This window comes from Salarias fasciatus, chromosome 1, assembly GCF_902148845.1.
Source record: "Salarias fasciatus chromosome 1, fSalaFa1.1, whole genome shotgun sequence".
Lineage (NCBI taxonomy): Eukaryota > Metazoa > Chordata > Actinopteri > Blenniiformes > Blenniidae > Salarias > Salarias fasciatus.
The window spans coordinates 31,478,644-31,503,752 of NC_043745.1; the positions used below are offsets into that span (position 1 = coordinate 31,478,644).

The 25,109-nt window shown below is 42.2% G+C and overlaps 1 protein-coding gene across 6 annotated transcripts in view; it reads right to left on the reverse strand.

The window, feature by feature from the left end:
* The window catches only part of ppip5k1a (diphosphoinositol pentakisphosphate kinase 1a), a 33,764-nt gene extending 10,933 nt beyond the window's left edge, over positions 1 to 22,831 (reverse strand). For 2 of the 6 annotated variants that reach the window (XM_030090410.1, XM_030090401.1), the window contains exons 1-27: positions 22,744 to 22,831; positions 19,077 to 19,604; positions 17,972 to 18,167; positions 17,477 to 17,567; positions 17,290 to 17,375; positions 16,613 to 16,767; positions 15,403 to 15,504; positions 15,008 to 15,169; positions 14,798 to 14,919; positions 14,581 to 14,682; positions 13,804 to 13,890; positions 13,649 to 13,724; positions 13,446 to 13,555; positions 12,525 to 12,610; positions 12,304 to 12,429; positions 11,115 to 11,236; positions 10,134 to 10,316; positions 9,477 to 9,618; positions 9,094 to 9,317; positions 8,376 to 8,503; positions 8,154 to 8,268; positions 7,968 to 8,075; positions 7,652 to 7,780; positions 7,422 to 7,562; positions 7,052 to 7,145; positions 5,157 to 5,282; positions 1,368 to 1,430 (exon numbers count right to left, since the gene is read on the reverse strand). In XM_030090410.1, coding sequence (XP_029946270.1) covers positions 1,368 to 1,430; positions 5,157 to 5,282; positions 7,052 to 7,145; positions 7,422 to 7,562; positions 7,652 to 7,780; positions 7,968 to 8,075; positions 8,154 to 8,268; positions 8,376 to 8,503; positions 9,094 to 9,317; positions 9,477 to 9,618; positions 10,134 to 10,316; positions 11,115 to 11,236; positions 12,304 to 12,429; positions 12,525 to 12,610; positions 13,446 to 13,555; positions 13,649 to 13,724; positions 13,804 to 13,890; positions 14,581 to 14,682; positions 14,798 to 14,919; positions 15,008 to 15,169; positions 15,403 to 15,504; positions 16,613 to 16,767; positions 17,290 to 17,375; positions 17,477 to 17,567; positions 17,972 to 18,167; positions 19,077 to 19,220 — 3,220 coding nt within the window. In that variant the 5' untranslated portion in view covers positions 19,221 to 19,604; positions 22,744 to 22,831. Of the gene's footprint in view, positions 1 to 1,367; positions 1,431 to 5,156; positions 5,283 to 7,051; positions 7,146 to 7,421; positions 7,563 to 7,651; positions 7,781 to 7,967; positions 8,076 to 8,153; positions 8,269 to 8,375; positions 8,504 to 9,093; positions 9,318 to 9,476; positions 9,619 to 10,133; positions 10,317 to 11,114; positions 11,237 to 12,303; positions 12,430 to 12,524; positions 12,611 to 13,445; positions 13,556 to 13,648; positions 13,725 to 13,803; positions 13,891 to 14,580; positions 14,683 to 14,797; positions 14,920 to 15,007; positions 15,170 to 15,402; positions 15,505 to 16,612; positions 16,768 to 17,289; positions 17,376 to 17,476; positions 17,568 to 17,971; positions 18,168 to 19,076; positions 19,605 to 22,743 lie in introns of those variants that run through there. The other 4 variants (XM_030090386.1, XM_030090394.1, XM_030090418.1 and 1 more) reach the window with 3 other exon arrangements.
* Between the last annotated feature and the right edge of the window lie 2,278 nt (positions 22,832 to 25,109).

Consider the following 25,109-nt stretch of genomic DNA (forward strand, 5'->3'; position numbering starts at 1 on the left):
ACAAGCTGAACGTCAATTGTGGCCTTATGATGTTTATTTATCTTAGCCAGGAGGCTTCGGCATAACTCAAAAATTGAGTAAATGACTGAAAAGCTTTACATGTAAAGGTTATTTAATTTACTGGCCCTGCCAGCGAAGCGAGCCAGTTCAACACAGACCCAGACAGATCTGAGGTGAGGAAACAACGGCCTCTGACGTCTGTCGCACACAGCTTCCATTCAGGTAAACTACTCATCTTTAGATGAATGTAGGATTTTGTAACAGCCTTCTAACTGAAACATGTTTGCCAATGGGCTTCTGTGCCAATATTGGAAAAAAAAAAAGAATTTGCTTTTGTGTATTAGTTAGAAGCTCTGACTGCTAAATTTAGTATGATTATGTTCAAATGATGCCAGCGGCGTTCAGAGACGAAGTGAAAGTCGGCAAATACGGGTGAAGTAACCTGGACAAGGACAGATCGGTTCTTTTTCGCTCTAAAATTTGTCCAAACAGAAGCTACAGATTCAGTACTACCAGAAGAGAGTTTCACTGAAGCTCCACAACAGCAGGACCCCTGAGGTGCAGTGAAAAAAAAAAAGAAAGTTCCAGGCAGGTGTCAAGATTCTGCCCCCGATCTACGATGCAGTCGTATCAGAGAGACTTCAGATCGGCCGCAGGTTTAGTCCGCGGCAGGAAAAACGGATCACCAGCGAAAAGCCGATGTCTGGAGGAATGAGGAGCGTCGCTGCAACAGAACTCCGAGCTCAACGCCACGGAGCCCGTCTGGGTTCAGCTGAAGAAACAGAAGGATGCGCGCCAACAGGAACCCGCAGCAGATCTGTGGTTTGCTCTCAAAACTCAACAAACTCCGTCAGAAGCAGGAGGTGGTTACACCATGCACTAATTTCTCTCTTTCTTCTCACATTTACAGCCGATCGGATCGCAGCAGATGGATTCATCTCAGGAAATCTGATATCTACTGGGGTCTACATTTCCGTAAGGATTTTTCCAACATGCTTTTAAGTATGCAGATTAATGAAGGCTGTCGTCGTGCTAGGCTGCTATGAGGTTTTAGGCAGATGTTCAAGGACTGAGTGGGAACCCTGGTTAAAGAGAGAATGTCAGGTAGTGTTAGGAAAGTAAAGAGTCCGATGCGTATGGGTCAATTACAAAAACAAAACCAAAAAAAAAAAAAAACGGAAACAATTAGGGAAAAAAGAGAAAAGTAACGGAAACCTGAAATGCTGGAGGGCCATGTGGAAAAAAACAAAAACAAAAAAACAACAACAACAAAAAAAAAAAAAACCCAAGGTCAAAAAGCAAAAGTTTGAAGACATGCAAGACAAAGGGAGGTGAAGTGGAAAAATACTTGAAAGAAGCAGACGTACCATTAGTCGGATGCTTTGCAAACGACACAGAAAATCGTTTTACTGCCGGCATAGACAACAACTCTGAGGAAATAAAAAAAAAAAGTTCACTAGTGTTACTACGAGCCACATTGACTTGTGTACCATGTTTTATCATCCCCCTGCTCTTCACTAGTGTGCACGCAATACAGAGGTGATCAAGCAGCACCTGACTGTACACGAGGATTGAGAATCAAAGATGTTCTTCCAGTTTTACTGAAGACTCTGCTGAAGCAGATATTTGGGATTTGAGGATGTTTGAAGATGTCTGTTGGCCGATACATCTTCAGATCAAGTGAGATGAATGATTCAAACTGAAGAGGTGGACAATACACACAGAAAGAAAAAAAAAAAAAGGCAAAAAATCCTTAGAAATCAAGCCCAATGCTCAGTTTTCGTTTTATTCTGTAACCACGAGGTTTACTGCAGTCCCAGTAAACTGACACCTCTGCGTAGAGAAACCATCAAAACTCAAACCAGACCTGAACCTGACCGAGATCAAGACGCTTCCGCATGGAGGGAGGGGGGAAAACCAAATTACACCAACACTGCAGCCACGGAGGAGCATGCACTGATGCATCACGCTACGGCGGCATTGAAAAACCGAGGCTCGCATCATGAAAATGAGGTGGAACAAGATGGATGACAAAGACCGACAGTGAACCTGAACATGTGAAACAACAGACGGCGGCTGTACGATGCCACACTGACACCTACTGGATGACACGAATACAGACACTGTCATGACCGAACATGGTGGCCATGTTTTAAGGAATGACTAAGCACCGAATTGAATGTCTCACTTTTCACAATAGGGTTAACAATTAAAAAATAAATAAATAAAAAAAGAAGCTTTGACTAACACAAACAGCTCTGGCTTTCAAACAAAATCTGAAAAACATTTAACATTTTTGGAGTAGTAATGTTAAATAAATTTCTCAAACTCCCAACATACTTTGTGTTGCAATTACACTGAAGCTGAGCTGAAAGTGTGCAGAGGAGGAGTTTACTTGGATAGTTAACCATAACCAGAGCAAGGTGCATAGATCATGCAGAGAAAACATGGAAAGATCATGATTTTATTTATTTTTTTATTTTTTTTTTAGAAAAACGGAGACAGTTAATGGATGGTTACTGATGACATGTTTAAAGCCCCTCTATACATGCAGGAAATATGGGAAAACAAACTGCGAGCTTCTCCTTCAATGTCGGTGGGAGTTACTCAATGCCGATTCAAATTATGATGGCAGGTGCAGAAATCTGCACTTCGGAGTTAATTAAAAGGGAGATAATTATGGAGGAGTGCTCACTCGCGTAAAAGGGCATAAAACTGTGGGTGTGTTCACACTTGGTTAGGTTTGGTTGGAGGAGAACTGGTGCTGCTGACATCAAACTGCTGTTGTGGATAAAAAAAACCCCTGCTGTCAATTCTCCCAAACTACCAAAGTGCAGCTTGACTCGAGTCTGAAAGCATCACAAGCTGAAAAAACCCTGAACTGAGGAAACAAATAACATCAGACATGTCAGACAGAGTCACAATCTCCTCACAGTATACACTTCATACTTCTATAAGCCCTTCGTGAGCTTCTGTCGGCTGATACAAACACCTCGTAAGACGTGCACGTGCACAGTCACCACTGAAGGTCACAACTACTGCAAGTTCATGCTACATGCCTCCCCTCTAACACCTTTCTAAGTTTCAATTGGTAGCTGCTAACTGGATAGGCAGCTGTCGGGTCTCGAGCCTTTTCTTTTTTCTTTTTAAGTTGGGTGCATTTTCATTATGTTATCTCAGTCCACAGGGGGTTCAACTATAGTCTCTCCCTAAAGTGTTTTATTCCTACAGGTTGTTTTGTTTGTTCTTTAGGTTTTACACACCCATTTTGTGTGAGAGAAGGAGGAGCATCCATTTTTTCCATGGTGAAGTTGCTTTTTACCGATTCGAATACGTGGAGATCACATTTCCATTTATCAGAACGGTTTATCAGCCATTCCAGATACTTTCCCAATCTGATTGGTTTCATGGGATACAAAATAGCATATTCTGTTTTCATTTCTGAACTGTTCACGGTCTCCTGGACGGCCTCCCTCACATGCTCTGCTGTAAGACACTGGTCTGGATGCAACACTGCTGGATGAAGTGGAAAGTGGCAGGATGAATCGAGTGGCGACAGGGGACAGATGTCTGGAGCACAAGTCCTCATTTCATGTTTTGAATCTGAAATATAATCTCCAGACAACAGGGCATAATGTGCTTTAAAAGCGTTACGGTCAAGTGTTTACATTTGTTTTGGCCTCTTTCTGCATTTACTGAACACAGCATGCACACATCACTAATTCCTTTGTGTTGTGGATAACTGCGCAGTTGTAGGTCCAGCTTGTGCCATACAGGGGTCTACCAATTAAAAGAAACTAAAATTGTCCCGATCTGACGAGGACATAACTTTGGACGTACAGAAAGCTCTGCATGACATCTGGTCATCGCAGGACGTGGTTGAACTGCACTGCAATTATGTCTCAAAAACAGCCGCGGAGGGAGACAATTGATCACACACGAATGAACCGACCACTTCTTTCCACTTTTTAACAGGCCGGGATCTGATGGTGATCACACAACCACACACACAAACAAGGAGTCGTGCCAGTGGAAACTGATCAAGCCTCGCAACAGAGTACATTTAAACATGATTATTTTTAGAAGACGAAAAAAAAAAAAGGGCTTTTTGGCACATGCCTCATTTGGTTAAGGTTTTCAATTTGCTGCGCGACAGATCTGACATGCAGGTCAAACATGATTAATTTATGAATCTTTTCAGTTGTAGCAAAACACAACCTTTTCTGCTAAATGGGCAGGCAGCTCCATTTTGTTCCCCTTACCCCACTACCTTCACATGACCGGATGATTACTACAAGTAAAAGATCAAAACATGTTTGAACTCCCTGAAAAAAGTAAGGGAAGTTATTGCAAATCTGTACTGCATCTGTTAAATAACCTCAAATAAAAGACAGCCAAGTGCTCAAACACCGGCTGAACAGAATCCTGACAGGGAATTCACACAGGGAGTCACGTTTCATCTATACGCTAAACAAATCAGACCAACGCATGTTGTTGTTGTTCTACTATAGTTCAGAGCAGGAAACCGCACCACAAGTGTGAACACAGCCGAAGACTCCACAAGCCAGAACAACACACTGGAACGGGATCTGAGGAACCTCAATACATAAGTCGCACAAGTGCAACAATAGTAGGAATAGAAATAAATGAAATTAAAAAAAAAAAAAAAAAAAAAAAAAAAGGCAATGCCTTTGCAAAAATGCCTGTTGTGAACGTATCTCGGTTTTTGTTTTAACTGGGAACTTTGATTGGGCCTGAGGCAGCATGTAGACAAAATCGTCAAAAGAAACACACGGATTTACATCAATATAATGTGAAGAAAAAAAGATGGAGGATTGGAGTGGTTTCAGTAACTATGATGACCATGGAATTTCACATCTACTGAAACTAAAACAAACCAACCAAAAAAATAAATAAAAAAAACCTAGGATACATGTATGAGCATACATGATGTCGTGGGGGGAAAAATTAATTTCGCCTAACAACTGCGGTTAATACGTATTCAACATGTCTGGGTTTTTTTTTTTGTTGTTGTTGTTTTTTGTGGAGATGTGAAACACATATATTACAGAGTAAGACTATGCAGAGATGTGTGACACACTGATCTGCTGCTGTCCTGTGCAGGTTTGTGGAGGAGCGCCGTCTCAAACACGTACCGTCTTTGTAGGACAGACTGCCGCTGGAGAATTTTTTGCGATGTGCGCGTGCGTAGTCCTGCAGGTTAGGGGCGCTAGAGGACCCACCTAGGACTGTGGTGCTGAAGAGCCCGGCGCACTGAGAGCCTGCGAGGGTAGGGGGGGGGGGGATGGGGGGTGCGCGGTCGGGTTAGTTATCACTACATAACATGCTGTTACTCAAAAAAACTGATCAAGAAGAGACAGAGAGAGAGAACAGACAGAGAAAAAGAAAACAGACAAGCAGAAAGGCAGACACGGGCTTTCAGAAAAGATCATGCAGTTGACCCATCTTATTCATACTGCCATGACAAATTAAGCTCTGCGGTTGAAGTATAATAACAGAATTACGTGATCATATCTCATCATTACAGAGTACCGACACCCCAAAGAAGGCAAAAATACCACTTTTAGAGGGATTTAGGAAAAACAGACTCAACCAATTAGGGCACCATGCCGACAGAGAGGTTCGCACCATCAGCCTCACAACAAGAAGACCCCAGAGACAACCTGGATCTGAAGTGTTTTCCTGTGGAGTTTCCATGTTCTCCCTGTGCTTGAATGTACAATTTTGTTTTTTGACTCTCTATCAGTGATGTAACAACTAAACTACTTGGATTGCCAAATTATTACTTTGCACTAAATTCTGTTTATATATTGTAAATTGCTTTTTTAAATGCACTGTTTCTTTATGTGCTTTCATTTACTATATTAATGTTTGTCTTCTCTGTGGACAGCAGAGAAAGAATGTGCAGGTGCACAAAATAGCAACAAAGTTGAGTAAAAAAATTGTTATTCAAACAGTGCAAGACTTAACTCCCACAGCACCAAGAGTGATTTTAAACTCCAATAAACAGAGAAAACAGAAGATCAGCTGAGAAGGAGATTGCAGTTACAGATAAAGTTATGAGAGATGATGCAGAGGGACAGATTACGAGATCTGATGTTTCACCGCATTTATCTGGAAATGTGCCTTCAGTGAATTAAGTCAAAACACCAACACCAAGGTGTTAGGAGGGAGGAGATTTACTTTAATAAACAGTCGCACAGTCGATGCTTTTGTGGAAGGTGGAAAAGACCCGACGCTCAGTGAGATGGAACGATGACGCAGTGAAATGTTATCGGACGCGAAAAGATCGACGCTTTTCTCTCCATCTGCAACACATCTCGAAAAACAGCAACTGAGCACAGTGACACGTTCTGCCACGTACATGTCAGTTCATGTAGTCTTCTTGCTGCAGAGGTTTATAATGACTGCCTCAGCTCTACTGGAACACACCAGCATGTGTTTGGGTGTACGCAGCTTTTTTTTGTGATTATTTTTAGTTGTTTGTTTTCTTCAGGGAGTCAGGAAGGTCTGCTGGGGATCTGAACATCACTTGGGGACAAAATATTTGAAATAACCCTTAAAATTCAGTTGAAATGAAACGATCAGAAGCAAGCTCAAAACTGCATCACTAGTTGATCATGACCAGGACTGGTTAAAATGCAAAAACAAGGGCCGTATTCCAGACGCTAACTTCAACAAGTCTTACTTACAGTGGACACTTTACAGACCAAAAAACAAAAGATTTACCAAGAACACCGAGTGCATAATCATTTCCATCCTCACTTCTCTGCTAAAACAAAAAAAAAAAAACTACAAAACTGAACAACTCTCAAATTTGCTCATCTTCTACGTAAATTAAAGTTAATAAAAAAAAAAAAAAAAAAAAAAAAAAAAAAACCTGCAAGAAATTTTAATCTCCCTTTATTGCCATAGAGTCAGGACTAAAAGGCAACCTAATGAAAACTGAGCCCTGCCCCTCCTACTCTGAGCAATTTCTCATGGTCATCTGTACACAGTTTCCATGGCAACGCTGCATTACGACACCTACCTAATCCACTTTGTTTCATCTCCGGGGACTGACGTGAGCAGAACGAGAAGAGGCGGTAGCTGCCCACTTTGGAGGAGGACGTTTCCGACAGGACCTTGAGGAAAAACACACACGATCGAGGTTCAGACAGGTGGTTAATACACTGAATCTCTAATTCAGCTTTTGATCTGTCTCAAATAATTAAAAAACTAATATACATTCCTGGATTTTTCACATAACATTTCCTCTTTGTTCATCATGTAGGACTGCATTTCAACTCACTGTCATTTTGTATATTTTTCTGAGTAGATTTGAAGCCAAAAACAGTTTCTAAAAGGTTTCCAAATGTAAAATCTTTTTTAAAGAGTCTGGATAAACCCGTGAGTCTCACCTCCATGGATCCAGTCTTGTGATTGCGAATGAGCGGGGACCTCCTCTGAATGGTGATTGGCTCAGACAGCGGCACGGCCCGGTCAGTTTCGTCTCTTGAGAGATCCTCCAGGCTCCCAGGTTCCGGCTGCTTTTGTCCGTTCTGAATGAGCAGAAAAATGATCCTGACTGCACAGACTGTTTTCTGCAGAATGGCAGCGAAGAGGAGAAAAGGCTCTGGTGGGCTTCTACCTGCCGCGCCACCTCTGCTGAAGCTGGCCTGAAGCCAAAGCCGGTGGGTGCGTTCTCCTCCTCCTCCACGCCTTTGACCCCGGGACTGAAGTGAAGCTCCACGTGGAATCGCTCCTCAGAGGTCAGGTCCTTCATGACAGGGAGACAGAAAAAAATCAAATACATTCCTCTGATTCACCATCACCTTGGACATATATTATATAACACACATGTACACACATCATTTGCCAATGCTGTTTTGGTAACATATCTGATCATTATCTAAGATTTTCTGAATGTATCTGACCAAAATGTAAACAAACTGTCAATAAATTACCTTGTTGTTGTCCTCATAAAGCATGATGACAATCTGAGTCATGTAGTTGAGCTCCGAGACAGCGCTGAGGTAATCCATGGCACGTTTCCACTGCTGGTCTTTCTCCTCCTGGTGAAAACAAACGAGCAGAAAACGTGAGCATCAGCCCAGAGCTACACATGAAAACATTCACTGGTGTTTACTCACATCAAGCAAGCCTCCATAGCGGAAAATGCTGAGCAGAGAGTGGACGTGGCTTTCACTGGTGAAGTATAAGCGTGTCCTGACGTGACGCCCAGGAGACATTACGCCACGCGAGTATCTGCAAAGACACTGCCGATATCAAATCTCAAACGCTCGATAGACCGTGAATCAGGTCTTCCATGCTTGTATTAAAACTAAAGTAACTTTCTCAAGACTGTGACTCACAGAGGGTGCAGTTTGTTGACAGACTCGTCTTCATGGGTTCTCTGCAAGTCAAGCTGGATTTTTCTGACCAGGGGGAGGCAGTAAGCGTACGCTATGTCCAGTTTCTCTGCTGTATTTATACCATATTCCTGAGATCAAAACAAAGAGAGACAAGTGTTGTGAAAACTCTGCACGCAGGCTGATGTAGCTGGTTCCCTCGATTGAACAGTTTGCAGGTCTCTTATCAGTTTGAACTTAATGTTCTAGTCAAAATTTTATTTAAAAAAAACAACAAACAAACCACTCCATACTAGTGGGGATATATTCCAATCAGACATTTTCAGCATCTAGTGGCACTAAATGTACATTTCACAAGACTACCTATTGAAGGTGTTTGAAGTTGGTGCAGAAGTTTGATCTGCCAAGTTGCCAATGCATTTCTTTTGGATTAAAATAATGTGTTTGGATGTATAATGAATCATCAGACATATTACACTATTTCACAGGAAGAGAAAAAGAGGGAATTTGAAGTGAAAACATTCCAATGATAATTTTTGGGTTGATTATTTGGCACAGATCAAGAAAATCATTTTGGAAAATGACAAACAAACATGTTAATTTTCATCTGATTAAAAAAATTGTTTTGCTTTGTGCAATTATTGCTATTAAAACCACTGAAAATAAGTGAAACTCTGCTTTCTGGATGGCTTGCCCGCCTCCTCCTCCTCCCCTCCCTCACCTGTGGAATAACAACGTCGGCCAGAGCTCTGGACAGTCTGAACAGCTCCAGCGTGTCCTCCAGCCCCAGGGTGGCGTTATGGATCACGTCGTACTTCACGCAGTCATAGATGTCAGGGATTTTACTGATGTCGTAGCGGCCGTTCTTCATGCGGAAGTCCCTCTCCAGTTTGGACCAGCGCTGCAGCATCAGCTCCAGGCTTTCGCTGTGGTACAGCTGCAAGTCTGCAGAGGACGCGACAGAGAGGGAGACGGCAAGAGAGAAAGGAAGGAGGGCAGAGACCTGACTTAATGCCTTGTGGATAATTTCACTAAATGTTTATCTTACTTTAATATCTAATTCAGAACGAAAAGGGGTGAATTAAAAAGGATTTCGTCCTCCACCTGCAGATTTGGGGTCTTCCATTCGTTTGCGGATCTGTGAGGTGAGACTCTGAATGAGGGCGTAGACCTGGTCGCATCTTTCCACCGGGTTCTGCACGATCCTCATTGAATTGACCAGAGATGCAGCACAGGTGGGAGCCAGCTGCAGAACAACAAGAAATTAACGATTAATAAACAGCAAACTTCTGAGGAGAACATTTCGGCTAACAAAACAGCATTAACATCAATTCCCTATGATTGGGGTGAATTGGTGAAAACACAGACAGCTGCAGAAATCATGCATCCTGAAGCACAATGGGCTTTTGGTAACATTACGGAGAAAATCATTGTGGCAAAGAGGATTTCTTTTTTCTGTAGTAGATGGGAACGTCAGCCACTGTTGTGTTATTTATTGTTCTTGCCGTTTCTCCTCAAAACTTATTACACTATCCTGTGGTATGAACCAGCAATAGAGGATGAAACAGGCTGGAGGAAGCTGGATAATTTTTCAAATCAAGTGTTCAAAACAGCAAAAAAAACCTGCAGAATATCAGGGTTGATGTGTAGCTGCAATGACAGTGCCCATGTTTACTGACTTGCAGACGAGAGTCACTTACTCTGCAACGCAGTCTGAGCGTTAAACTGAGACGCAGCAGTAAAACACAGCGGGTTCCTCACCCTGTCGTAGTCTTCCTCGGTGAACTCCCTGTCCTTCTGCAGAATCTCGTGGAGCCGGGCCTTGACGCGGTGCTGGCAGCTGCTCAGCGAGTCGCTGTCGCTGTCCAGCAGCCCGTTCATGTTGGCGCTCTTCACCATCTGCACGAGGATGGGCGTCAGCTCGCCCTCCAGAGCCAGCAGGCCCTGTGCGCACAAGGGACACAAACAAGGGATGGTCTGTCATTTGTTTAAACACGGTGGCGATTTACCATTTCTTCACAGTGAGGGAAAACACCAGGATCTTATTAATACTGAAACTAAACCACACACTTTGTTGATAACTGATAATTGTCACAAAACGCGACAGTAAATGTTCACAGCTGAAACCAATCAGTGCTTGCTTCTTGTGTAAAGAAAGTGTAAATCTCTGAAGGTAAACGTTGAAGCTGCGAACAAGCTGCTTTCCTTTCGTCAAACAAATGTCAGTTCTGTTGATATTATTTGAGAGTATGCAGGTGGAGCTCTTTTCTTTCCTCAACATGTCCACGTTGTTTTTACCAGTTTTTGTTTTGCTCAAAGTGAAAACAGTTAGCCTGACAGCAGCTCATCTGGTATTTACTGTTTGCATCTCTCTGCACATTAAACACACAATCCATATAGCACATTTCTGACTGTTTCACTTGTTTTGTTAAAATGGGAATCAATAAAAAACCTCCATCTATTAGCATCTTTTCATGAAGTAATACATGTTGCTATTCTCATTCTCATGTTCTCTATCCTCCAATATTTTCAATCATTTCGCTCGCTTGATAAAACTGAGCTGTTTATGAACTTTTTAAAACACAAATGGGGGGAAATATCCCTCTAAAAAAACTCCCTATAATTTCAGTTATATAAATACACATGGCTGATCATAATATTGGATATATGTAAATCTGAAATTTTAATGCAACAATTATTTAGATTTCTTTAATGATTGCAGGGGGTGCCGACCCTACGTACCTTTGCAAAAGCTGCAGCGGTCATCTGCACCCTGCCCTCGTCGGAGGCGTATATCTTCAGGTCATGTCTGTAGGTGCTGTGCAACCGCAGTAACCCACAGCCTGGAAATCCAGCATAGTCTCCTGCCAAAAACAGAGAGTGCTGACATTAACCTCAGTTTACATAAAGACACCCACACTGCTGGTTTAAAGGTCACAGTCAACATGCTCCCAAAATGAAGGATTTAAACCTGAAAAAAGATCATCACATCACAGCACAGCAGGCAGTTTGCGTCGGAGATGAACGTTCATTTTGTCAAGGGCTTCAGTTTCTTTGTTGAAGTGTCCATTGTTTGTGTCTCAGCCTAAATAACTCAAGTTGACCATTGAAGTGAGGAAACAAAGCTACGGTGTCACACACACAAAAAAATGCTTCAATAAGATTTAGTCACTATGGAGGTTTATTCCCCTCTCTGGAAGAACCTTTTATTTCCCCCAACACAAACAAATGTTCTAAGACAAACCAATACTAGTTAATCCTCCTTGCAATTAAATTGAATGGGTAAATTACTATTTACAAGTAAACATTTTTAAAGTGTTCTCAGTGTAAAAAAAATAAATAAATAAACATGTTACACATATATAAACATGCATGAAATAGAATAAAATACAGTAAATATTATTCAACTGTATAAACAATAACTAAACCATTAAATAAAAGGCTGAAGTTTTGTAGCATTATATTCATATGATAAAAAGGTCTTGACTTATTCTATTTTCAACACTTCAGCAGTCTCAAAGTAATTTATGCTTTTACTCTCATCACTCCAGAAAACACGCAGTTTCTACATTAATACATGAAAAGTCTATCCATCACATCATTTTTAGCAAAATCAGTTTGGATGGAAACACGTTGCTTAGTACACAGAATATTGAGATACAATGAAAATGTCATTAATTTAATGTAATCAAAAAGCCCCTTATTAATTTTCTATATGACATTTTTATGCACTACATTTGGTTGTGGCAGATTTCAGAGCCTTTTCCCCACCAATACAAGCCTATAGCTCATCTCACACACCTGTTTCCATGACAACAGCAGTAATGTCAATATTCAGGGAGTGTGGTTTGGTGTAGGGAGGTAAAAGCCAGAGCAATGACGCACGACGTGACATTTTCTTTGGTGGAAAATGCAGACGCGTGAAGCTCACCCTGTCCTCCCGGGTACATGCAGCGGAAAGCTCTTCCCAGCTCCTCTGCCTGCACTCGGCCTGCGGGAGTCAGCTCGCCTCCCCACTTCAGCACCAGCAGCAGGGACGGGCCTTCTTTACGCGTGTCTGAAATCAAAAGTCGGAGGCAGGCAGTTGGCAGCGGGGTCAAGCTTAGACTGAGGCAAGGGAAGAAGAAGTGAGTCCGTTTTCGTTCTGCCCACCTTCTTCCTCACTCGAGGTTTTGGGCTGCCCATGGGGCAGATAAGTTAGCTGGACTTTTCGGTTGATCCCCGAGAAGTGGCCATACCTTCACGAAAAGAAAAGCAGCACAAATTAATCAAAGGAAAAGTTGTATATGGATAAACACAGATTAATGCTTCCTGCTCACCAAAAATATGGTCATAATATATTGATATTCTTTATAAATAGGGGTAGTGGTGGAACAGAGATTAAATCAGTGAGCTTGAGACATGAATCCCGCTGAGAGGTTGCATCATGAAGGGCATCTGAGGTAAAAGGTGTGCCTAGTTACTCATGAGGATCGGGATCCACTGCACCGCCACAGAAAGGAGCAGTCAACACGGTCGCCACAGTCATTTCAAAAGTTCAATCACAGATGTGTTTTCGAAATTTATTCTGAATTGTATAGTTTCAGGTTGCACTGGATATAAAATGTGCAGTAAATCCAGCAACAATTGACTGCAGGATACAAACTTCATTGGTTAAAATCTGTTGGGCACTGACAAGTAAATTATGTTATAATAGAGATATGCTGTATGTATATTCAATTTGAAGGGCTTTGTGTTGTTACAATAGCGGCACATGGTTTGAGGAAGTCAGCTGCCTTCACGTCCCTGAGTAGAGGCGGTTTCCTGATATTAACCACAGTCACATCGGCCACACTTCACCAGCTGCTGTTGCACACAACAGATGGTGACCTTTTGAAAAAAACCTTTATCATAACGAGTCATAGGAAGGAGGCAAATCAAATGAGAAGCTTGAAAAAGTTCACCAAATTGGGGCCTTCTGTTTGTGTGTGAGAACTATCATGACTTTAAACTGTTGAGAAGCCCCAGAATCAGAGAAATGAAATGTGACACGAGGGACTTGCAGTTGATATAAACCTGACCTGGTTTACTTACATTTCCAGAACAGTCTTCAGCTGTTCTAGTTTGGACTTCTTCTCCTCTATCTCACAGTCATTGTGTTGTCCCAGATCTGCTAATAACTGCCGTGTGATGTCCAGCACCTCCTGCGGGCGAATAGAGCAACAAGCCATCAAATGCATCATGCATCTCGGCACAAACTACATGTGACACGTTGAACAGCTCCCGTTTGTTTTTACCTGCAGTTGTTTCGGCTTCTTGAGCTTTAATTTGCCTGTTTTGTATCCTCCGTACTTTTCAAACAGATCGAAGAACCTGGAGGCATCAAGCACGGAAGTCTTTAATTCGGCTTCATTGTTACGATGGTTTGACTGTTAGAAACGAGAAGACCTACATGGGATTGCGGACTTCCATTTTCATCTTCTGTTTGGGTGTTCGGTCTCCGTGTCGGATGACGGCGATAACGCACCGCAGCTCCATCCTGAAGAGTTAAAAATAACAGTCCCTTTAAACTCATCTCTTTTTCTATAATCAGCTATTGTTTTATTGGTGTCAACAACAGAAATATTCAGTTCTACTGTAACATTAAGAGAGGTTATCCAGAATGTTTAGATGCAAACACTGTTCTCAGTTAACTGGTTCCATCCTGTCATTAACTTCATCTTGGTGTGTGTGACTGTTTTGCGAAATAGAACATAAAGTTTAACACAGCAGCACAGCTGTTCGGTACTCAATATATAGCACCACGTATCATACCTTATAGCAGCATGATTAAAGCGTAACTGATTTACATGTCTGTAGTTCTCAAAAACAGGCCAATGTGAACCTCTTCACTATTCTCTATGAAGAAAACCACCTCATGTCTTTGTGAGTTCTGATAAGGTAATCTGTTGTAAGTCAGGAGCGAGACATGTCGAATCCACTCCATCAAATGTTGATTCATGACTCCTGACATCAGGTTCATGTTTCAACACTACCAAAGATGTTTAAGCAAAGAAATCCCACAGCATTGTTTAGTTTACTCTGAAACTAGACCTACAAAGTAGGAACACAGTCTCAGAGATAAATAGTAATAATCATCGAATGTGTCACCACCCAGGTTACGCTGGTGAGCAAATTAAAACATACACATGACCTTGTTGGTGTGCAGCATTTGTCAACTATGACTCACATAGTTCCTGAAGTGGTGGGAACAATGGGGATGTCTTCTGCTTCTGTGGGGATGGACCAAGGAATCTGAAACTGGGGAGCCAGTTCACGCATCACAATATTCCTGAGAGGCAGCGAAAAAAAACAAAAACAAAAGATGAGATCCAGTCAAATCATCATAATATATAAGAAGCACAAGAAAAATTGAGCAGAGTGAGGAGAGATAAACTGTATTTTACCCGAGGATCTTGGCACAGTCGTCATAGTACTTCATGGAATTCTTGACAAAGCTGAATCCATTGACGTCACATACATATGAATGGCCGTTGGCTCGGAGAAGGTCGAAGCCACACACGGTTTGCTGTAGTGGGAGAAGACAATGACACGGTTCTTACGCCACCAAAATATGCAAAAGACTTGACTGCGCCACCTTCAACAACCCCGCTCACCTTGAATGCCAAGCAGACTTTACGAGCCACCAGCTTCTCCATGGCTGAGAGCATGACGGGGTAACGGACTTCTTTCCCCTCGCTGTCTCGCTCCACTTTTCCATCCAAAGCAGGAGACTTCCGGGCCTCGGCGTGAGCGTAGTCCGGCCCCACGGTGTACACCTGAGGCAACCCCAGACATGCCCAGTCAGTCTCTGTGACATTTAATTCTATATCATTATATATTTGTTTCAACTCTGCTTTTATCAGTATAGAACAAAATTCAACAGGCTTTCTAAACAAAGCAACATCTATCCTCCAAAAAAAATGACACAAGAATAGAAATGAGATACTTTAGATACTTTTCTAGAAATCAATGTTTTTTTTTTTTTCTTCAATGACAATATGAATTCCACCTTAACATCTGTGCCATCAGTGGGCATGAACTCTTCATAGATGTAGGAGCCGGTCTTCCTCACGCTGCTTTCTGGAGAGTAGACGCTGCTCCGGCTCCCAATCTGTAAAATCAAGGATATGAGTGAAAATGAGACGTGTCCCATAGTTCAAATGGGAAAGCAGCAAAGTCTCCATTACATTTACTGTAATCTGAATTAAAGGGACTTAAGGCAACTTTACAAAATTTACCTCAGTGCTGCCACGATAGGCGCTGTGGGGAACTGCAGCCACCGGCCAGGAACGGGAGCGTGCACTGGCTTCGGTCAAATTTATTTATTTATTTATTTATTTTGACTCATGAGATAACGCTGATAAAGTCCTTTTTTTCTTCGTGGTGGCACTTTTTTGTGGGCTTTGAGTGGATGCAGGTTGTTTGATGGCTGCTGAAGAATCATTTGTATCCCTGCAGCAGGGTTTCCTGCAGAACAAAAGTTTGGATGGGGGAGCGTGTTTTTTTTTTGTTTGTTTTGGTTTTGTTTTTTTTTTTGTTTTTTTTTTTTGGGGGGGGGCGCGCGTGTGGTGCCACGGGGAATGCTACTAATGAACTGTCGGCTCGGGGGTGGGCGGGAGTGCTTCCGCAGCAAACGCAGCTGCCGGTGTTCGACCGTTGGAGAGTTTTTTTTGTTTTGTTTTTTTTCTCCTCTCCGTTGTCCGAGCGCTGCACAATTTAGTGCGGGCGGGGCGCCCGGATTGAAAAGGTCTAGCGGAAACCCTGCCGGCTGCAGTGTTTTAGTCCGTGTCCACGGCGGCCATGTTCTTCCTGTTCCAGAGCTGTCGGGAACGCGCATACAGCATCAATTTACATCACATCCCCACAACTGCGCGGGAAATTCGGACCCCGAACAGCAACAAATTTTGTGCCACACAGCCTGTATAAGGCAACAGACAGACACGCGGATTGACCTGTTATTTAAGTTTTTTAATGCTTCACGACCCATTAGCAATGGATAAACTGGAAATGCATGTGTAGTTTTTCATAAATCTTGCCTTAAGTCCCTTTAAAGGCTACCATGATGAAGGACTGCACTGAGCAGCTGGAAGATATGTTATTAGACATTTTCAACAAAAAACTGAGCCCAGTCTGAGCTGCTGTGCTGCTTAGTTTGTGGATGTTGAACAGGGACGCCATAAACTGGCAGTATTTCCATCTTTTAGAACGGAAACCGGGACCTTTCTGAAGAGCCGCTGGCTGCCTCCACCAGCTGACGTGGGGTAGTAGATGTAGACATTGTGGTCCTCGGCGCAGACGGGCTTCTCAACAAAAGGCTTTTGGAATATTTCTCCGTTCACCTCGACGTGGTCCTCTCCTTCCACCAGGTTACACTCTGAGACACACACACACGCGCGCACAAACAGAGGAGCAGCATTTCATTACCCCTGATAATAAATACAGACGACACTTGACCCTGCCGTGTTTACTCTGGAGCCCTGTGAGGCAGCTCGGCACTCCGGACCATGTGACATTCAAGGCCATTTTAAAAACAGTCACTACTTTGAGGCGAACACTTCATCATGCCATTGGCCATCGGTTAAGACGACTGCGTCGATGTCACGATGTAAAAACAGGATTTGAATGCCTGACCCATCATATCACAGCACTTGAGTATGGGATGCTTGTGACTTCTTCACATTTGAAGCTATATTTATCCATGAGCTGAAATTAAACCAAAGCACACTCAAACAAATGGCTTCAGGATGCTGCACAGATAAGAGCTTCATGGTCCTTTAATCCATTGTTTTCCAATCTCAAACAAAAGCAAATAAGACATGGTATGGATTTCATCAGCTTTGATGCTTAAGAATAGATGAGATCTCAATAAGACATGATTTACTAACAGCAGACATACCGTCTGGTTTATCTGGGTCTCGGTTGAGCACAGCATAGCGTGGCAGGTCAATCCCTTCTTCTTGTAGGATGCGATACACCTCTCTCCTGTTAAAATGAGCAATAAGACACAAAAGACATGAAGATGTATGACTGTTGTTTGCATGGAGGTATTCTCCAAAAACGCACGGGATAAGTTGCAGACTAACCTGTCCTGTATGTAATACTGCATGTTCAGGTCATTAATGAGCAGAGGGTTCCTCAGCTTGGCATAGCTCACTGCCTTATCCAGTGGGAATCCTGTTTAAACCAAGCATATAAAGAAAATGAGTCATGCAGGTTCAGATTTATGTTTGGTTTTTTTCCTTTTAAGCGCACTGCAAACTTCAACAGACACGTGGAGGCAGACAGACCGACCCTGTTGGTTTGCACATTATGCTGAGACTGCACTTCCACACAGGCCCTCTGTTTGGAGTGTAAATGGTCGGGCAGCTGATAAGAAGCAACGTTATCTCACGGACGGCGTGCTGAACGTGTAACGTGAGTGCGTATGTACATTTATTTGACTTCGCATGACACAGCTTTTAAAATGACACCGAGAGTCAACGTGCGCTTTGGAAACACATGAGACATTTATGAGATGCAAAATGGAGCCATTGGAGCTACACGTGCTGTTATTTCAACTGAGAGCCAGTGCTTTGTACCCTTGGAGTGGAAGGAGATGAGGCAGTCGCACAGAGGCCATTTGTCCACAGGCTCGTTGAGGATGACGTCCTCTGGGAAGATGACCACGGTGATGTACTCGAACCTGCACAGCCTCTCCAGAATCTGGGTCATTGGCTTGGACTTGGACTTCTTCATCATGCAACAGATTCCCACCACAATCTGTTGCTCTGGGGGCTGAAAACAGGGGAGAAATGGGAGAAACGGCGGCGTTTCACTCATCCATCCGTGGACTCACAACACTGTAACAGCTCATCATCAACATCTAAGACATGACACTATAGAGCTCACTGGGAAAGATTACATTTGAGAATGTGACAAATGGCGTGGCAATTGCTGATACTATATACAACTTCAGATTTAGCCTGAAAATAACTGCATACGCTGAAGTATTTGTCTTAATATATACCTTCTGTCTTCAATGATTAAAAGGAAATTGAGTTGAAATTGTGCACAGGTGAGCAGTGCAACATCCAGCTTGATGCAAACTATCAAATTGAGCATGTAAAAGTCATGAAAATGATCATTCATTGTGCCTTTTTGATACTTTCTCAGGTTTGCAAAATAGACCGCTACTACCAGCCCATCTGACCTATGATATCTCATGTAGCGTGACTTTGTGTCGTGAGTCACTGGTCTGCTCTCGGTCAAACAGATTGGGACACAGCAGGAACTGTTACCGACGGATAAAACCTCAAACTACTTCTCTGATAGCTGCAGAAGGAGGAGGACAGACTGGACACGTTCACTGACATTTTTGTCTTTCAATACTGACAACTTTTATACACTTTCTCATGTGCAATATAAGGTTTATTTCAGTTTGAGCGAATACACTGAGGATCTGGAAATGGTGAATAACAGAGAAATTAAGCTCATTTAAAAGATTCCTGTCTTCCTGGTAACAACAGCTACATCGTTTAAAAACCGGTCATGTTCACACTGTTAAACAAATAATAAATTCATAAAACTGATACCAGTTATGATAACAAAAAAACCCAAAAATCACATCTTGATCTATTTGGAGGAGGTGTGAAACTAAGGTGTGGGAAGGGAGGGAGGGAGGACAAGAGGAAAAGAGTCCCTCACCGAGTCTGTGTCTTCGTCGTCGTCATACAGCTCCATGTCTCTCCTTATGCTCTCATCCAGGGCCTCGCTCTCATCGTCCTCGCAGCCCACGAAGAATCTGGGAGCGCCACGCCGGCTCTCGCCCGGGCTGTTGGGCTCTGACATCACAGACCCAAGCGGCAGCCCTCAGCGTACCGCCACGCCATCGTACACCAACACACCGCCGGAGCGGGCCGCCGATGGGAGGGCCCGAGGCCTGGGAGGGGGGGGCAGGTCCACTCTGCCGGGGCCAGGCAGCAGAGCCGGGAGGCGAAGTGGAGCGAAGCAGACCGAAGAGACGAGGCCAAACGAGACGTGCTTCAACATAAAAGGTGATGTGGGAATATCAGGCCACTGGCTCCTGCTCTGTCACGACCAAGTTACTCTGGGTTGTCATTCTTCATGTAGTCGGTTCACATCTTAAACTTCAGTGGCTCAGTTTCTTTCCAAATTTCATCAGTTAGGTGCGATGACAGTCCTTTTCTCCATTTGTAGGTAAGACCAAGAATCCTGCAAAGGCAACAAAAACAAAATGTAAATGTCTCTGCTTCTGCCGACACTGAATTGAGGGCTTCTGAGACTGATTATACTTTATAAAGTTATCCATCTCTTTTTCGAACAGCAAACACTGATTCAGATGCATATTGCATAACACCAGGAATACAACAGACAACTCACAATAAAGGTTTGCGTGGAGTGATCATGTGGTATCATAAATGTTTCTCATTTCATCTTTTCACAAAACAAAGTCACAATTTTTCCAATCAAACCATCATTCATTCTTTTGACCCTAAATAAATCTGACTGGAAAAGCCAGTGGCTGTGGTGTATTAAAGCTCAATCTTTCTGAACTTCTTGAATAGCATTGTTACATATTTAGGAAAATGAACTAATGAATAAATTGCATAAAAATGTTAGTCTTTTAACTTTACAATGAAATTAAATCATCATGCCCGCGTTTCGACCTTGAAAAATTCCACCAACTGTTACACAATAGAAGCCATGTGCCTGACCAATAATTACCTCGAGCTCCTACCCTGCTGCTACACATTTACTTCTGACACTGCAGTCTGCTGATGCTGCTGCTTCTGCAGGGTAGTATGGCACACCAGCAGCGTGCTGCATTCCCATTACTGCTAAACATGAGCCTGACACGGAGACGCGAGAGTCAGCAAACCTCCTCACATTGTACACAAACCGCAAACTGCTCATTACTCTCTGGGAAATGCAGACAGCCATCTGAAGCACACACTGCTGAAACAATCACTACAGCAACCCAAAGGTCCACACTGACTCTGCAGCTGAAAACACACACATCAGAATCTCCACATTAGGAAAGGGTCCAAAAGAGATAAACAAAATAACAGTCCCAGCCCTGATGGGAACACCCAGTCAGGGAACACAAATAATGCTGCCAAAAGGTTCCGCCTGCAGAACTGGTTATTTATTTTTAGCTCCCTGTGACCTGAAAACTCAACACACATTTTGAGGGATTTTTTTTTTTTTTTGTCCATACCTGTTTGTTGGGCACCTATTTGTTATTTGAGTTTGTTGTGAGAGCTGCAGGCAATCCAGATTTCCTCCAGTAAACACGTGGTTTTGCATGCATGCATGCATGTTATAATAACAAATGAATCACTCAACATAAGAGACCAAACTTTATTTTTTACGATGAAAGCGACCCTTAAGTTTATTTTCAATTAGAATGTTAATACCACTCATATCCATGAATAATGCATTGAACATCCACACAAAAAAATACAGATTAAGGATAATTCATGTATTTTCCATTATTGAAATCCTAAGCACACATGAGGCACTGTAGAGAGGTCAGTCACTATTGGCTATTACTATTATGAAAATATTGAATTGTTACTGGCCACACACTCTCAAATTCATTCTTATTCTCATTTTGGCTCCAGGTTGAGCTAAAATAAACTCTTTCCATGAGTAAGTGGATTAGTGTTTCAGAGCTGCAGCATAACAGTTAATCTCTTCTATTACACACGCTTACTTGGGAAAGCAGCAGGGCCACGCTGACGGTGCTCACAAAGGGCACTGAGGTCACGTCCACTTAATTTTCATCGGATTTAGTTTAGGTGACCCAAATCAACTGCAACAAGTAATTGTGGCGAGATGAAATTCTGTATGCAAACTGTATTGAGCAAAGCCTACAGGAAGACATGATCTATATTAATGTATTCATGTCCAGAAAGAAAGTAAAAATAACCAGTGCACAAAAATATTCTGCATGTTATTTTGCTTATTGAACTGGTACACAAAAAGAAAACTGGTTTCCAGAGTGTTCAGCAGCACTTTTTCCCCCAGTCACAACCTTGCTATTTTCCACATTCTCTCTGCTTTCTCAGAGACCTTGACCCTGATGACCCCAGATTCCATGCTGAAGAAAACTCAGACACTTCCTGCTGAGCACACTGCAGGGATCTGCTTCAGTCTAAAGCCTGCAGCACACCAGAGTGACAATCTGCACCTGTACTTGGTTTAAAGTGATTTTTTTTAAACTTGTTTATCAAGATCTCAAACTTGTTGAACTCTATAATTAACTGACTGACATTCCTGTTCCCTACTCATGCAATGCAAACTCATTTTATTATATAAACCAAAAACATTAACATCTTTCACTATAAAGCAGACCACGCCAACTCCAACTTCAAAATGAACAAGTAGTTAGATGCAAGTTTGGGTCATGTATGAAGTGAATACAGGAGCAGCAAGAATCTTACAACCTCCAGACAAGAATGTGACAACATTCATCATTCCAAAACTCCTGACCTTCCACATGTTCACAGACTACTGTTGCAACAGGGAAGGCACACATTGACCAAAGATTTGGGGAATTTGGAGTGTGAAAGACCGAAAGCCTGCTAACCTTTTAAATGCAGGTTACTTGGTCGGTTTGTTGTCTTGGAATACACTAAATAATTTGCCTAAGAAGCAACCTGTGGAGTGTGGATATGTGTACAGCTTTTCTAAAAAAAAAAAAAACAGAAGAAAAAAACCTGGGTCTATTGTTAAGTTTTGGATCACTAACACGACGCAACATGCATGTAAAAATCATATTCGTGTGTGGATTGTCTCACAGATCATTGCACCCGATGATGGGTTTTGGGGAGTGCTAGACACGTTTGACTGTTATGGATTTAGGAAACCAAAAACGGGGCGCAGGAAAACAGCAATGGTGGGATGGTTCACGTTAAGACAGATTTATGAAAGCTGCTGCAGGTTAACCGTGGCTTCATTGATGTTACATTATTACTGCACTTCAATGGGAGACAATGCCCAGGAATTAACAGGAAGCTTGAACTGCATACTACGGATACATTCAATCGTAACTGCATAGCAGCAAGGGTTTAGAAGTGAATCATTTCTATAAAATAAATGCGTTAGAGCAAGTATGCACACCCGAATCTCATTTGACACATTCAGCCGCGAGCTAAAGTTAGCTTAGTAGGTTAGCATCCAGCTAGCGACCCCCTCGTAAATGTAAATAAGTCGATCAGATGCAATTATATCTGCAATCAACGCAGATACGCAACCTCGGTCCTGTTTTAAACGGTCACGTAGAACAGTGAATACGTGTCAGTTGCATTTTGGGGATAAATCGGTGAAGAAAAATACATGAACTCACAGTGCAGCTCCGAGGACCGTCCCGCTGCCATTAGCTCGATTCTTGACAGTTTGCATGTGAAACCAATCTTAATTGTTGTACTGTTGACAGTGGTTTGCGCGACTTTCAGAACGGCCAATGAGAAAGGGGATTTGCTTTGCGAAGGCGGGACGTTGAATAAAATTGAGCCAATCAGCAGCTGCCTGGCGAAACCTAACCCATGACATATGGAGCTGAAAAGCAACTGCATTACTGACCTCTGGCGGCGGAATCTAGGATTACCAGGAGTCTCAGAGGAATAATTTTTCGTGGTTCAGGTCTTCAATGCTTTTATGGCTTTTTCCAACTCTTTGCAGCAATCTTTTCTATTCCTATTTCTATCTGGGAAATTTTATTATTTTTTTGCAATATCTCTCTGTTTTGGTCATATTCCATATTTTCTTGTGGCAGTTTTATGGTTCAATGTTCAGCAATTTTCTATATTGTAATTTTTCTTTTACATGATTTCATTGACTATTTTCACATCCCAAACTGCTTCATGGGACCTTTTTTTTAAAAGCATATTTTACACATTTTTTACACTTCTTTGCTGTTACTTTTGTCTCTTGGTGGTCAGGTAATGTTTTTTTTTTCTTTGTGTGCTGTTTTAATAGTTTTTATTTGAAATTTATTGGTTATTTTGCATTTATTTATGTGTTCTTTCCCTTGATGGTGAAATTGTCTATTTATCCTTGTGGCAATTTTAATTATATTATGCTTGTACTATGAACTTTTGTAGTTCACTTACAAAGTTTCATGTCCATTATACTTTTGCAGCTTTTTTAATGGGTCCATTTTTTTTGTTCCTGTGTCTGTCTTGTAGCTCTTTTAATATTTCTTTATCATCATAGAGGGCAGAGTGCACAAGTGAAAATCCCGTCTTGTATGTTAACCCTCTTTCATCTCGCTGCCCCATGAATTGTTGTAAATGTGTACTGACTGTGTGTAAATGTTCATCACCTTTCTTGTCCCACTTATTCAGGTGCTGGTGCAGAATGTTAATGGGGGTGGGGGGGTGGGGGTGGGGGGGGGGGGGGGGGGGTCAGTCAGTACTTCCTCTGTGGTTATTCACACTCACCATGGTGGCCCAGTGCTGTGTTTTTGTTGCCTTACAGGACCCACTTCCCACTTACATCATTGTTGAAATTTCAAAGCAGAAGTGAAAATCCTTAAGGCAAGTACCCAAGTTTTATGTCAAGAGCCAAACATAATTATCACATTTTTCATCATCAAAATTAATATTACAATTTTGTAAACTTGTTTTGATGCTCATGCTACAAGATGTAAGTCTTTGTAAAAGTGCAACTTACTGCAAACATGATTAAATGCTTTTCCGTTTTTACATCTAATATTTTTTTTCTGTTCCTGCTGGTGACATGTCCCTTTAGGGGGTCCAGTTGTGCTTCATTACTTTAATCCTCCTCATAGCATTTATTGAATAGTGACCACGCTGCCCCCCCCCCCCCCCCCCCCCCAGGAAGCAAATTGCCCACCTGTTGTTGTTGAGGTTAGGCCTAAACTGGCTGACGTCAGTGTGTCTCTGACTGGTCCTTAGCAAACCATGGGCATGTCTTAGCACCGTGCCAACTGGTCGGTTACATACCTGTGTGCGGGCCAAGTGGGGCGGCTGCAGAGAAACCAGACGCTCTGCTCATGAAAAGACCATTTTATACATGGCAGAGGTGAAAAGAGGACCAACAAAGCTCCTCTGTCGGCAAACTGAACATGGAAAGGAGGAAAGTGTGGGCACTCACTTACATAAATATTATCAGAGTTTATATCCTTCAGCCAACTACAATTTTAACACAAACAAGACTGTTTTCTCAAGCTGTTTTCTCATCCTTGTGTTATTTATTGAGTCCTGTAAATATGACACAATGAAAATGAAGATAATTGTTGATGAGTTTATTAAAGATTTATAGAAGACTTGCAAATGATAAGGTTATAGAAAGTATAAATCACATTTTCATTTGTAAATCAGTTTTTTCTTTTTATGAAATAAAACAAACCAAAACAGTGCCAAATTGTCCAAACTGTATTAATAATGAGCAGTAATGTGACTTTCTTTTTGATAATAATCAATACAGAAGTGACTTTTGTTTTTCAAACTAAGGTAAGATGTTTTTGTTTTGTAAAGTGAAGCAGCTACTTCTGTCAAATCTTCACTCCCATTTATCTAAGTGGCTGCTATTTTCTCCCTCACTTCTTCCAGTCTTTGTCACAAAGGGCCTCTGTGAGGGAACGCTGGTCCACCCTCTGCCATCATATAGCTCATGTTTTCTGAAGTCAAGGGTGTTGCACTGTTTGACTTACAGCAGCAGCAGGTCAGGCCAGGACAAGTAATCTCA